General features: G+C 54.4%; 2 protein-coding genes across 3 annotated transcripts in view; both read left to right on the top strand.

Annotated features, from left to right (window-relative positions):
• The window catches only part of FCHO2 (FCH and mu domain containing endocytic adaptor 2), an 89,188-nt gene that overhangs the window by 65,890 nt on the left and 9,486 nt on the right, over positions 1-13,812 (top strand). For both annotated transcript variants that reach the window (XM_078605519.1, XM_078605518.1), the window contains 6 exons: positions 1,818-1,842; positions 2,527-2,578; positions 3,723-3,808; positions 8,249-8,415; positions 8,631-8,733; positions 12,855-12,969. In XM_078605519.1, the coding sequence (XP_078461645.1) occupies positions 1,818-1,842; positions 2,527-2,578; positions 3,723-3,808; positions 8,249-8,415; positions 8,631-8,733; positions 12,855-12,969 (548 nt within the window). The remainder of the gene's footprint in view (positions 1-1,817; positions 1,843-2,526; positions 2,579-3,722; positions 3,809-8,248; positions 8,416-8,630; positions 8,734-12,854; positions 12,970-13,812) is intronic.
• LOC144726702 (uncharacterized) lies at positions 4,902-8,242 on the top strand. Its single transcript, XM_078605520.1, has one exon. The coding sequence runs from the start codon at positions 5,512-5,514 to the stop codon at positions 6,895-6,897; it is 1,386 nt and encodes a 461-aa protein (XP_078461646.1). The 5' UTR covers positions 4,902-5,511; the 3' UTR covers positions 6,898-8,242.

The following is a 13,812-nucleotide window of genomic DNA, read 5'->3' as shown; positions in this document are numbered from 1 at the left end:
GATTTAAAGCTTTCGTGACTGCAGGCATTCATCTTCTTTCGGTAAAGTCACGTAGAAGGGAAGTAATAAATTGTTATGTTTTATTTTTATTATTTTATTACTTCCCTTCTACGTGACTTTACCGAAAGAACCAAGAAGAAAAATAAAATTAGCACGTTTGTTTCGGGTCACAACTTGATTTGTTTGGCTCTTGTCGGACGGTGGAGGGTTTTAGCTCCTAATCGGCATTATACGTACGCCATCTAACCCAATGGAAACATTTGAATCGCAATGTATACGAATTGGAAATATGAGTCGTAGTGGATTCTTGGGTTAGGCCACGTAAGGATCTGGCCAGTTTGTTCCCTTGTTGCCGAACAAATGAAATAGTCGTGCGGTGTACAAGCGTTTAACACGCCAATTTTTATTGTTTCAGCTCTCACCGGTAAGCCAATGGACAAGTCTCACAACCAACATGTGGAAATGACGTACGACGTTTTTGCTTGAAACCGCGCCAAGAATCCTCAGGGAAGTCCGGAATAAAATCAGAATGGAAATGGTCGCTTTTAACACGCACGATTCAATGCTCTTATCCCGATTCCTAAAAAGCGATATTTATCGATTCATTATCAACGTCCCACCGAAGGTGACGTGAATGTTTATCGAGGCGTGTGGCAACTTGGCGCAGACCTACGTGGTCACCTCTCGAGGTGGTGCTGTGTGGCGGAACAGCCATAGTAATGAAAACACGTTGCGCTCTGTTCGCTCCACGGAAGGAGGCCAGCTGTAGCAAGTGATGCAGAGAGAGTAACATTTACCCTGACACCAGAATTCAATTCACCATTACGTCAGCGGTGGCCACAACGCTCTCTCCGTTTAGGCGACTTTTTCGTTTTCCACTCTCATAGGTGTTAGGTAACGCATGCAATTGGAGGAATCCATAAATGGGAGAACATAAACGCAGCATGATGATGATGCTCATGATGAATCATTTTAATGATGATGATTGACCAGTGCTGGGCTCCGACCAGACCAGGAATCTGAATGTGCTGCATGTGCCCGTCTGCTGGAGAATGCGCTGATGATGGACTGAAGCGACTGCCAGTGTATTCCAGTTACTCGATCAATCCACCTATGAATAATTTTAACGCACGCACAGGCTTTCGCGACCAATATTATGATTCACAGTTGTTTCTTAGGTCGGATCATACGAGTAAAAAATGTGTGTCGTACACCCTCCTCCACCCGGCACAGCCAATTGATAAGAGTTGTCATGTGATGAACAAAACGTACCAATTTATCGCTGCCTCAGCATCGTATTGCTCTTCAACATTGCTGAAGCAGTCATTAATTGGGCCCATGTGTTCACGTGACAGCGGTATTTGATTCGGGGGGGGGGGGGGGGCTGTGTCGGGTGGAGGAGGATGTACAACACAATTTACTCTACTCACGCCGGCGATCTGATCTCACAATCAGTTGCGAACCGCCTCTGCGTATTATAACTCGGGATTTTTTTTTTTAAAAACACCTTGGTGAAATTTGTGTAAGCCGCCCACGATCCGGAGCCGTTCGTCGCAACTGGCAATCCCCCAACGCAGCACAGTTGTGTCGCCACAAATCTGACCGTCTCATTCAAAGCCTCATCGACGTTCAACTCCGCTCGCCAATCGTGTTGTTCTTCCGCAACCGTCCTGTGCACGCGCTACCGCCATCGGCATGCCACCGGCATGCCACCGATTGCATTCCGCCCTGTTGGAGAAATCCAGAGCTTGTTGGCCTTTTTTGCGTGGTCGCTCCGATTCATTTTGTCCTTTCTTACGGTTTTTCTTTTCTTTCAGGGTCCTATTAAAAGAAACTCGTCGAGTAAGTAATGTTTATTTAAAGATTTACGACCACTTACCTGCACTTAACCTGATCGTGGTGTCAGTGTGGTTGATGGAGGTGTTTACATATTTCATGGATAATACCCGCATTCCTCTTTGGGTCACTAGAGGTGCACGAAGCCCAGCTGAGTTATATTTAGTTGGAAAGCCTTTTGACGGGGCGGGGGGGGCTTAAAGTCGTCTGGTTATAGGTGGCCCGGTGGCTTAGAGGTCATAGCGCTCAGCTGACACCACACTGACACCTGGGTTCGAATCCTGGTTTGAGCCACCTTTCATAAAAAAAAAACTGATTTTCAAACGTAGTCAGTTGATCGATCCCGACCCTATCAAGGAATGACCATGCAAAATAACAAAATAACCCGTGACATTAAATATTGATTCTGAGCTGAATGTGGCTCAATTGCAGCTCTCAGACTAAAACGCTTCGGGGTTCAGCTCTCGTGCATCCAAATGTTACTCAGTAACTGGGCGGGGTGGAGTGGGGTTGGAGGTCGCTTTGAAGAGCTCTCAGGAGTAGTTATGAGAAACCTCCTGCATCATTCCCACCGGCTTGTCACGGTGGTGAATTTCCGAGCGAAATCGACTTTGCCTGCTGTGAGGCGAGCGACGATGGCCGGCGCCGCGGTCGTGATTTTTTTTTCTCCTCCGGTCTCTCCTTCGATAGCGGACGAGCTGTCGAGGCCGCGGCGTTCCACCCCGACACCCGACAACATCAGGTGAGAGACCCGACCACCGCCACCACCGATCCACCGTCTCCCCACAGCCGAGTTCCCTCAAACGTCATCGCTGTTGTTAGGTTGCTTTACCCAGGGACAGCCTCGACGAGTAGTGAGCGCTCACAGGAGGGGGGGGTGACGGTTGCTGTGCGTTTAGCACTTAAGTAATTTACGAGTACATTTTCACGTCTTGGCAAGAATAGTTCACCGTTCTAGTGTTTCTCGTCAAGCCACTTAGTGTAAGAATCAGACATTTTAAAAAAATGTATATGCCATGTATATTTTTAATGCTATGTTTACAAGTCTTAATAAAAAAAAAGGCATCGCACGAGAGACCCGAAGCCTCGTTCGGCTTTGCCCTCCACCACCCCGGTCACTGTTGACCTCATCGACTTGACCCACGCACAACAGCCCGCACCTGCGATCAGCACGTAGGTTGCCTACGTACGGTGCGATAGAAGTTCAACGTACAAACATACACAGCCTGTGAGTGACTTTTGTCCTCATAACACTCTGCTGCCCTCTAAGGGTGGTGTTATGGAAACATCTTTATCATCATGTTAACGTACTCAGTCGTACTTACCTCATCATCCATACCATGGGGTCCCTGGTTACTTTCTGCTCTTGTTGGGCTCTCATCATCATCATCACCATTCGTGATCTATCCCCAGTGGTTCCCAACCTTTCTGGACCCGTTGACGCTCGTAACATTTTCGTTGACCACCATGCATTAAAAAAATATGGAATAAAAAAAAAATGACATCTGCAAAAGTTCCGCAGATTCCTTCCCACGGCCTTGCGGGCCACCAACGGCCATAGAACACAGCTCAGGAACCGCTGATCTGTCCAACGAAATAACCTCAAATCATTTCAGGCCATTGAATCGTGGCATGGGTGAATCGAATCGAGCCTATGTACCCGTCAGGTTACCGCTATCGACGAGAGCCCGCCGACGACACTCAAGATACGTTGGAGTTGTCGATGGTGATGTGTTGTCGACGGTGATGTGTTGTCGACGGTGATGTGTTGTCGACGGTGATGTGTTGTCGACGGTGATGTGTTGTCGACGGTGATGTGTTGTCGACGGTAATGTGTTGTCGATGCGGCTGGCTCCGTTGAGTGTCCTGCCTGTGTTGGTCCCCAGTGGCAACTCCAAGACCAACAGCGACCTGCTGGCCGCCCTGGACCCTCTGTACGGCGGCGCCGGCGAGTCAGACCCCACCTCTCCCGGTGAGTAGCGCCCACCCACACACAGACGAGTACGGTGACCGCCCGTGAAGCCTTTGCGAACCGATTTGGGGGGCGGCTGCTGTTGGCGAACGCCTCTGTTCCAGGCTGGCATGGCAAACCGTGGAGGGTGGTGCAGTTAGCACCACGCACAGCCGGCTGTGCACTCCTATTGCTGATGCGTGCGCGCTGTGCCCAGTACTCGTTTAAGGCCGAGTTGAACTAGGGGAGGAACAAGGATGTATTCGGATGCGCAACTGATGATTTGGAGCTGTGAAATAGCGGCAGTGTGTTTGTGGCTTTTTGCGCAGGTTCAAATGCAGCGGCCGCCCTGGTTAATACTGCAGGTGTATTAACCATAAAAAAACATGTAGCATCAGCTTCACAGTGGATGTTTAATGGTCCCGTGACGTGTCTTGCGAGAGTAGTGTGGGCCGGCGTCATGCTCCAAACTTACCGAAATTGCAAATATTACCTGCAATAGACTCGATGGGAGTTCCACATAGCAAGTGTCCGCCCCGGCTGGCAGACCACAGACACAGAGCTTGGCTCATCGTTGACACCGGTTTATGGCTGCCTTCAGCTGGCCTGGTATTTCCTGTTCGAATGAGCCAGATAGACCCAATCGCCCCCTTTAGTTAGGAACCATTTAAGGCAGAGTTGACCTAGGAGAGGCCCAGGACTGGTTTAGATGCAAAGGATTCACCCTTCCTACAAAATAAACTTCCAACTATTTTATCATAATCGGATCACCGGCCGTCATCTTCAGTGCACTTCGTCCGAGCGGTCAATCGGTTTCTTGAAATCAGCACAACGACGTGAACTACCGCAAACGCAGTGGACGCGGCTGCGTTACCCCCCCCCCCCCCCCCAATCGGCCAATACGAGGAGCATCTCCACTTTTGCTCGTTATCGTTTTGGGACTTCCAGCCGGCCACGGACATTGCAATCCGCTCCCACTATCCCCGCCGAAGACGTGCGCGGGGCGCCCGCTTTGCCCGTCGCCTTTTCGTCTCCGCAAATCCTCGGTGACGACGTGCCGATGCACTTTCGACTCGGGCTTTTTCCCCCGCCCGCCCGCCTGCCCGCCCCCCCACCCACCGACTACCGCGAAGCCGACAGCGCCTCAACAATGGTGACGTCGTCCTCGCACCGCCAAGTGGAGGTCCAGCCTGAACACGGACTTCAGCGTCCAGCCTTTGCTGCCAGCGAAGATGAATCCCCATTGACGGGAACGTCTCACGTTGGCGGATCCTTCGACCGCTTGAATGTAACAAGCGCTCGGATGCCCCCTTGACTGAAGCTTCGTCGCCGGTGCTCGACGGCCCTATTTTTACTCCCAGCAAACGTTAACTCCTGGTGTTCACCGGACAATTACCAAGCCACTGGGGCCAAGCACAGGTGACGTATTTGAACGTGTACTTAAAAAGTCAACACGGAGTGGGGAGGAGGGGGTGGTGATAGAACTTGCGTGGGATGACCACGGTAGACACGGGTGGTAGAGATGGAGGAGGGCAGGAAGGCGCTCCCCTTTGCTCTGCGCTGTTTTGCTTCTCAGCTGCCCGTACTGCCAGTGGCAGTTCCGCTTGACTCTGCTGCACTAACGATCAGGTCGACTGTCGCTGCCTCACTTTCTTTGCTTACTAATGCCTTACCAAAGCAGGGCTCCTCGCCTTGTCTAACACAGCGATCGGTTGAGCAATCAAATGCTTGGGCAACTGCTCTCTCGTACGTCTTGTGTGTACATTTGCTGCTGCTGCCTTACTGATGTCTGGATGTTTTATATTCATGTCTCTTCCATCACCGCCTTTTGCATTTCCACCCCTCATCCGAACGCTCGCCCTGTTGTGTCTCTTGTGGTTTGTGTCTCTGTCCCTCTTTCCTCACCTTCTCCCCTGCATCGGTGTCCTCTCCCCTCCTTCTGTTTCCATTCCACGTCCGCCCCTCCTACACCTCTTCCGCCACCGCCCTCCTCCACCACCCTCCCGCCCACCGCCCTCTCCGACCCCCGACCCCCGCCACGGACCGAAGCCTCGCGGAGGCACAAAGGCAGTAGGGGTCGCGGCGCCACGGCCTCCGCCCCGCCGCTCACCGCCTCCTCGGCGCACACGTCCCCCGGCGGCGGCGGCGAACGCAGCACGCCTCGCTCCCCGGGCACGCGCAGCGAAAACGGCAGCGCGACCGCCGGCGCCGCCGCCGCCGAACCCGCGCAGCAGCACGACCACTGGGTGTCGTTCGACGACGACGACGGCGGCGGGGGCAACGTGGTTACCGGTGTGGCACCGCCGCCACCCCGCCCGACCGTCAGAGTCTACCTGGAGCGCCGGGGATCGCTGCCGAGCTCGCTGGCCCCGGATGAGGCCGCGGGCGGCAGCCGCGCCGAGACGTCCCCGTCGCCGCCCGAGAGCCCGTCGCCGCGCCGCACGTCGCTGCCCGTGCACTGGGACTCGGACTCGCTCGCCGTCTACTGCTTCGGGCCGCTCTCCGAGCCCGGCTCGCCCGTCGGCGAAGCGGCCCGCTGCTCCACGCCGCCCGTGAGCCCCCCGCCGCCTCCGCCGCTGCCCCCCCGACCTCCCGCGCAGCGGCTGACGCCGACGCCGCCCTCGGCGGGGGCGCCGCCGTCCCCGCCGTCCCCGCCCGTCGCCCCCGAGGAGGAGCCGGCGCCGCGGCCGCCGACGCCGCCGCCCTCCAGTCCCCCGCCGCTCCCGGCGACGAAGTCTTCGCCGGCGTCGCCGGCCGCTTGCGGGAGACGCTGCGCCACGCCGTCGGGCGGGACGCCGCCCCCGCTGCCCAGCACGGGCCCGCCCAGGACCCCGCCGCCGAGGTTGCCGTCGTCCTCGGGGCAGCCCGGCACGCCGCCGCTACCATCCTCGCCCGGGGCGGAGAAACTGCAGGCGATGACGCAGCTGCCGCAGGCGCGGCAGGAGACGCCGCCAGAGGAACTCGGGGACGGCTCTGAACTAGCGGCGACAGAATTGTGCGGCGTTGAGAGCGCCCTGTTGGATGGAGCGGCGGAGGAGGGGTTACTCGACGGCGTTCAGCAGGCTGCGGGCACGGCCGGTGGGCGCGGGGCGGGCGACGCCGGTACGTGAGTGAGTGCGAGCTGCAGCGCCGTGGATCCGGTGCTGACGGATCTGTCTACGGTGCTGGACGTCAATGGTTCACAACTTGAAGGGGGGTCGCTGTCCAGGGTGCTGGACGGTCATGGGTGATGAGTTGGGGTAACGCTTTTTGTATTTGAGCTGTGGTGGGGTTGTCCAAGGAACAACGTTCAAAATCACACGTGTGTGCGGTCAGAGGCCTGTCATGTGTTGCGGTCAGAGGCCTGTCATGTGTGGATGGATCTTCGCAACGCAAGACCGTTAGCGATAGCGACGACTTTGGGCGGGGGGCTTCATCCAGCGGTGGATGGGACTCGTCCGATGACGTTAATGATTGACGTGACAATGGCAACGCGTTTAAAAATATGCTTCTCCAGATGTCCGCCTGCGCTCGATGGGTGCGTGCGTGTGTGGGTTCACTTGTGCCCCACGGGCTCTCTGGCAGATGGTGTCATCGGACAAGATTCTCGCTCCTTTCATGCTGTGCCCAACAGCAGGGGGGAGCTTTGACCAAAGGCCGCACCGCAAAACATCCGGCAACAGCTGCCAAATGGCAAATTCGCCGCTTGTTAAAAAAACAAGAATAATATTTATTCAACAAATAATACACAGCCATATATGGTGCTTGATTCACCGTACTTTACCTCGCTGATTAATGCACGCTCAGATGTCACTCGCTGCTGAAGTTAGCCAGGCCATGAAGAAAGTTAGCGAAAATGTGTTTATTGTCGTTTGTGGCGCTTCAAACGTATATGGGACACCCTTGGACACTGAGCGAGGTACACTTTTACAATCTACGAATATAACTGCAGTTTGTTGTTTTCTCGCGTGCAATCGCAATTACTTCTCGTAATGTTTTATATCGCCCACTGTGGCGTACGGATCGGGGGCATGGGACATCGACAAAGAAAGTTGGAACAAAAGCTGAAAAGCGAGCAAAGAAGATTTACACTGAGAAAAACAAGGAGGAATGCACGTATCAGAGAACACACGGAAGTCATAGGCATCGAATCCACCGCTTTAAGGAAAAGCATGTGGACTTTGGAGCGGTGATGGCCGATGGTCGAGACTAACCACGGATTGGCAGCCAAAGGAGGGAACGCCCAACGTGGAGCCGGAGCGATGTGATCGGACCGTTGTGCGGGAGCTCGAATGCATCGTTGCTTCGCAAGACCGTGAGAGTCTTTGTCCATCGGTGGATAGACCACGGCCGATGGCGATGACCATGAGCATCGAAGCTCATTCCGATTCAGAAGGAACCGGGGACCTGGTAACCGTCGTCATGCAGAGTTAAGTCTGCTTACGTTGCCTTCGTTTACGTGCGGCGTTTCTTTTGTTTCAGGGCCCTCTCCAGTCCACACCACCAAGAGCCCGCAGACGACGAACGGCGGAGGTGGGGGAGGGGGAGGAGGAGGAGGAGGAGGGGGGGGTACATCGCTCATCCCACCGCCCCGGCCCCCGTCACGGCCCAAACTCCTGCCCAGCAAACTCGGGGGCATCGAGGAGAACGTAAGGGCGGGGGATGTTTGCGGCGGTACGGGGGGGGGGGGTTCTCAGTGGCCGTGACGTTGACCCTAAAGCGTCAAGTTCCTGCATTCGTTTCAGCTGCTCACCTCTGCGATTGAACCAGGTTCTATGGTACCGCAAGTCAACGGTCTCATCCTCTCTCACCCCGCCCCCCCACCCATCAACTACCCCCCCCCCCCTTTCCCGTCCCCGTGCAGCCGCGAGCGTTCAGCCCCCCGCTGGCCCCGCTGGCGCGCGCCGAGAGCTCCTCCTCCATGTCGTCCTCCGCGTCCATGAGCGCCGCCACGACGCCCACATACGGTGAGGTGGGGGGCCCTCAGCCTGGGGAGCGGAGATTGCTCATGTCGTGCATTGCATGGGTTCGTAGTGTTGTACAGGGTCGTAGTGTTGTACAGGGTCATGGTGTTGTACGGGGTCGTGGTGTTGTACACGGTCGTGGTGTTGTACAGGGTCGTGGTGTTGTACAGGGTCATGGTGTTGTACAGGGTCGTAGTGTTGTACAGGGTCGTAGTGTTGTACAGGGTCATGGTGTTGTACAGGGTCGTAGTGATGTACAGGGTCGTAGTGTTGTACAGGGTCATGGTGTTGTACGGGGTCGTAGTGTTGTACAGGGTAATGGTGTTGTACGGGGTCGTGGTGTTGTACGGGGTCGTGGTGTTGTACAGGGTCGTGGTGTTGTACAGGGTCGTGGTGTTGTACAGGGTCGTAGTGTTGTACAGGGTCGTGGTGTTGTACGGGGTCGTGGTGTTGTACAGGGTCGTGGTGTTGTACAGGGTCGTGGTGTTGTACAGGGTCGTGGTGTTGTACAGGGTCGTAGTGTTGTACGGGGTCGTGGTGTTGTACAGGGTCGTAGTGTTGTACGGGGTCGTGGTGTTGTACGGGGTCGTGGTGTTGTACAGGGTCGTGGTGTTGTACGGGGTCGTAGTGTTGTACAGGGTCATGGTGTTGTACGGGGTCGTGGTGTTGTACAGGGTCATGGTGTTGTACAGGGTCGTAGTGTTGTACAGGGTCGTGGTGTTGTACAGGGTCATGGTGTTGTACGGGGTCGTGGTGTTGTACAGGGTCGTGGTGTTGTACGGGGTCGTGGTGTTGTACAGGGTCGTGGTGTTGTACGGGGTCGTGGTGTTGTACAGGGTCGTAGTGTTGTACAGGGTCATGGTGTTGTACGGGGTCGTGGTGTTGTACAGGGTCATGGTGTTGTACAGGGTCGTAGTGTTGTACAGGGTCGTGGTGTTGTACAGGGTCATGGTGTTGTACGGGGTCGTGGTGTTGTACAGGGTCGTGCATGGGGTCGTAGTGTTGTACAGGGTCGTGGTGTTGTACAGGGTCGTGGTGTTGTACAGGGTCGTGGTGTTGTACAGGGTCGTGGTGTTGTACAGGGTCGTGGTGTTGTACAGGGTCGTGGTGTTGTACAGGGTCGTGGTGTTGTACAGGGTCGTGGTGTTGTACAGGGTCATGGTGTTGTACGGGGTCGTGGTGTTGTACAGGGTCGTAGTGTTGTACAGGGTCGTAGTGTTGTACAGGGTGGTGGTGTTGTACAGGGTCGTGGTGTTGTACGGGGTCGTAGTGTTGTACAGGGTCGTAGTGTTGTACAGGGTGGTGGTGTTGTACAGGGTTGTGGTGTTGTACAGGGTCGTAGTGTTGTACAGGGTCGTGGTGTTGTACAGGGTCGTGGTGTTGTACAGGGTCGTGGTGTTGTACGGGGTCGTGGTGCTGTACAGGGTCGTGGTGTTGTACGGGGTCGTGGTGCTGTACAGGGTCGTGGTGTTGTACGGGGTCGTGGTGTTGTACAGGGTCATGGTGTTGTACAGGGTCGTGGTGTTGTACAGGGTCGGAGTGTTGTACAGGGTCGGAGTGTTGTACAGGGTCGTGGTGTTGTACGGGGTGGTGGTGTTGTACAGGGTCGGAGTGTTGTACAGGGTCGGAGTGTTGTACAGGGTCGGAGTGTTGTACAGGGTCATATTGTCGCATGGGGTTGTTGTCGCATCGTGAAGGGAATCCTCGTGTCTCGTTCCTGCAGAGCGTGGTGAGCTTGTTCCTTACAGCATCATCGCATCTCACAGGGTCATCATGGAATAATTTCTCGAATCGATTCGTATTCTGCAATTGTGATCATTCGACTCGGCAGTGGGGTGAAAGTCACGTGCTTGGCGAACACATTTGCACATCACCATCGTCACCGTTGCCATGTCACCGTGCGCAAGCATTCCGCGTGGCGTTATTTCACTCATTTTTTGCGTTTTTGCATCGTACGGATTTGTTGCTCTGCCGCGTGCACGCACGCACACACAGCGCGATCATAACTTTCCTGGCTGCTGTCGTTTCTGCGCTACTGTGCGGCACGCCGCAAGCCCGTGACGGCCGTTCCCATTGTGACGTTTGATGTTGCTGTGCGGTGCAGTGTGTAGCTTTTTCAACGGTGTCGCTGCAGTGCGGCGCGGTGAGTAGCATTGCTCACGAGTGTTGTGCAGTTGTGCAGCGTGCGGTGTCGCTAAGCGTGTCGCCGCTGTCCGTGTGCGCGTGCCTGCGCGGTGTGGCGGGTAGCGCCAATAATAGCCGCTGCTGTGTTTTCTTTACCGGTGGTATTGCTGCTCTGCAGAGTAACGAATGTGTGCAATCTCCAGTGGTTCGTCAAATCCAGTCCTGGCGTCGACCCTCTCGTGTTCGCACGAGAGGGTGTTCCGTGTGCAGTGGCTGAATTTGTCTTGTGTGATGAGCAGGAAATATTGGCAAACTCAAACAGGCAGCCAAGAACGTGGGGGATCGCAAGGACTGGAGTTGAAATGCTGGGCACAGATTAACTACAGCTGCTGCTGTGATTCACAGCCTGCTGCTTTGTGAAAACGATTGGCCCTTGGTTTAGTTTTCTCGGGATCATCTGGCTTCTCACCCCTCACCACATATATATAAAACATTTAATTGGCCAAACATCTCAATGTGGACCAGCCCCCCGAAAAACCTGTCTCTCAAGATTTGCTCTAAAGATTTGAAGTCAAATTATCGTTCATTGCCCGGCTCTTGTGCTGTGCACGTGGCAGCTGAGAGCCGACGCTTAAGCTCCGATAGCCCCCCCCCCCGCAACCCCGGTCAGCCCCTTTATATATTTTAAACCAGGGCATTGGCTGCCTCCCAAATGAACAGTTTATTACTAATAAACAGACAGCCGATAGACCAGTGGTGGGCAACCTGCAGCTCCTCGTGGTGGCCTGCTCTGAGTGTATCCAGGGTGATGCGCGTGGGGGTCATGATTAGTGCACGAGCACGATTGAGGGCCGCTCTTGTGGCCCGCTAACTCGTCTGGGGGGTGCCCATCACTGCTCTCGGCTGTGGAGACGCGTGGACTGCATTGCAATACCACCACGACTGCCGTGCCCCCCCCCTCCCGCCACCACCACCTCGCCCCCCACCTCGTCTCACGCTGCCCCGAGGCAATCTCACACGCCGCTCCCCCCCCCCCCCACAACTAGATATTCTTGTTTGTGCTGAACTTGAATCATTACTTTCTAATTTGGCAAATGTAGTTGTGCGGTGAGAGCGTGCTGTTATTGGGCCGGTGGTACAGCGGCCGTGCCGTTGGGTGATGGTGATCGCCTCTGTGGAGTGTGTTGTTGTCGTGTGTGATGGTGATCGCCTCAGTGTGGAGTGCGTTGTTGTCGTGTCATGTGTCTCCTGTTTATTCTTAAGCTTTTGCTCATGCATACGTCCAGCTTAAGTCGGTGTCTTGTTTCAGATAGGTAAGATGATTCTTCAGTAGCTGTCCTTAGGTATACATTCTTGCCAGTTCTGTCGCTCCGACAGATATCTCTTGGTTGTTTAGCACACCCGTACATTCCATTTTTTTGCTCGTGTTTATCTTGTACGCTGCTTTTGAATAATGTTATTGTTTGGTTCCTCAATCTTTCCCTCGAGTTAATCCCTCTTGGGTTGTTAAGATGGCTGTGGAGAGGCCTTCATCTAGCAGCGCATAGGATAGTTCATGGCTGATGATGCTAGTGAGAATGATGATGATGATAATGGTAGGTTAGCTAGGCACGGTAACGATAGACCTCTCCCTAGACTTATTCGATGGGTCATCACCAATGCAAGATTGTAGTGGACTCGACTTATTTATTTTGTCTCATTGTTACCACCTCGTTGGCACCGACATGGGCACCGGATCTGTGAAAAAGTGCTTTGCAACTTATCGGATTCCCCCAGTATAGATAAATATTCTGATTCTGATCTCCACGAGGCTGGCGACTTAGGGGAAAGACTTTGGTGGGATACGGTTAGGACAGATCTCGGGGGAGGCGAGGAGGTGGGGGGGGGGTCTCGTGTCTACTACGCAGCAAGCAGCCGCTGCAGGATATGGCCGGGGGTAGGGAGCGCGTGGCACCACGCGGTGGCATCGGCGTGACTCGTCGTCGGCGTTGTAATTGCAGTGGGAGCGTCGCGGGGCCCCAGCCCGCTCACGCTGAGCGCTCACGACTCGGTGCCCATCGCCGCCGCCTTCACCGAGTCCATCAGCGCCTACTTCAAGGGCGCCGACCACAACAAGTGAGCGCGGCGTCCACGGCCGGCACGCCTACAGTGGTGCTGCGGTAGCGCTACGCAGCAGGGGATATAGCGAAGGGCGCGTGTGAGTGTGTGGTATGTGAGTGTGTGGTATGTGAGTGTGCGCGTCTGTCAATGCGTCCATGTGGGGGGTGGAAGTGTAGCGGTTCCCGTGATGTCCTACGATATCGGTGACCCGAGTTCGACTCCCACTCGTGGCCAACACCAGTTATGATTTTCTGAACGACTCCCCTGGGTCGACTCAACCTCAAGTGAGTACGTGGTGCGGTGTGTAAACATCTACCCTGGGGAGATGAAGGTAGCTGGGCGTGGTTTAGGCCACCCACCCCCTCGTGTGCAAATATCACTTTCCCCAAAAGTCTGTTAAGGCTACACGAGGTATCTCAGCGCTTGTGAGATGCAATTTTAATTTACGACGCTATATAAAACTAATCAATATATTTTTTATTATTAGATTAGTGTTCAAATACTCTATGGGTTCTTTCGGTAAAGTCACGTAGGTAGAAAAATAATAGATTACGACGTTTCGATCGCAACACAAGCAATCGTCATCAGGTGGGACAACCACAGCAAGACAAAACTGCTGAAGTAGGCGAGAGACCTGCCGTGGCACGAGGTTATATAGTAGTGTATAGTGTAGTGTATAGTAGTGTATAGTGTAGTGTGTAGTTTAGTGTGTAGTGTATAGTGTAGTGTATAGTAGTGTATAGTGTAGTGTGTAGTGTAGTGTATAGTGTAGTGTATAGTGTAGTGTATAGTATTGTGTAGTAGTGTATAGTGTAGTGTATAGTGTAATGTATAGTGTAGTGTATAGTAGTGTGTAGT

Source organism: Lampetra planeri, chromosome 24 (assembly GCF_965212315.1).
Source record: "Lampetra planeri chromosome 24, kcLamPlan1.2.h2, whole genome shotgun sequence".
In the NCBI taxonomy this organism is placed as follows: Eukaryota; Metazoa; Chordata; class Hyperoartia; order Petromyzontiformes; family Petromyzontidae; genus Lampetra; species Lampetra planeri.
Note: the sequence above shows the minus strand (reverse complement) of the source record. Positions and strands in the feature narration are given on the sequence as shown.

What these genes read in the sequence shown, in the direction of transcription:
- LOC144726702 (XM_078605520.1), top strand. Translation starts at nt 5,512, where the DNA reads ATGCTTGGGCAACTGCTCTCTCGTACGTCTTGTGTGTACATTTGCTGC.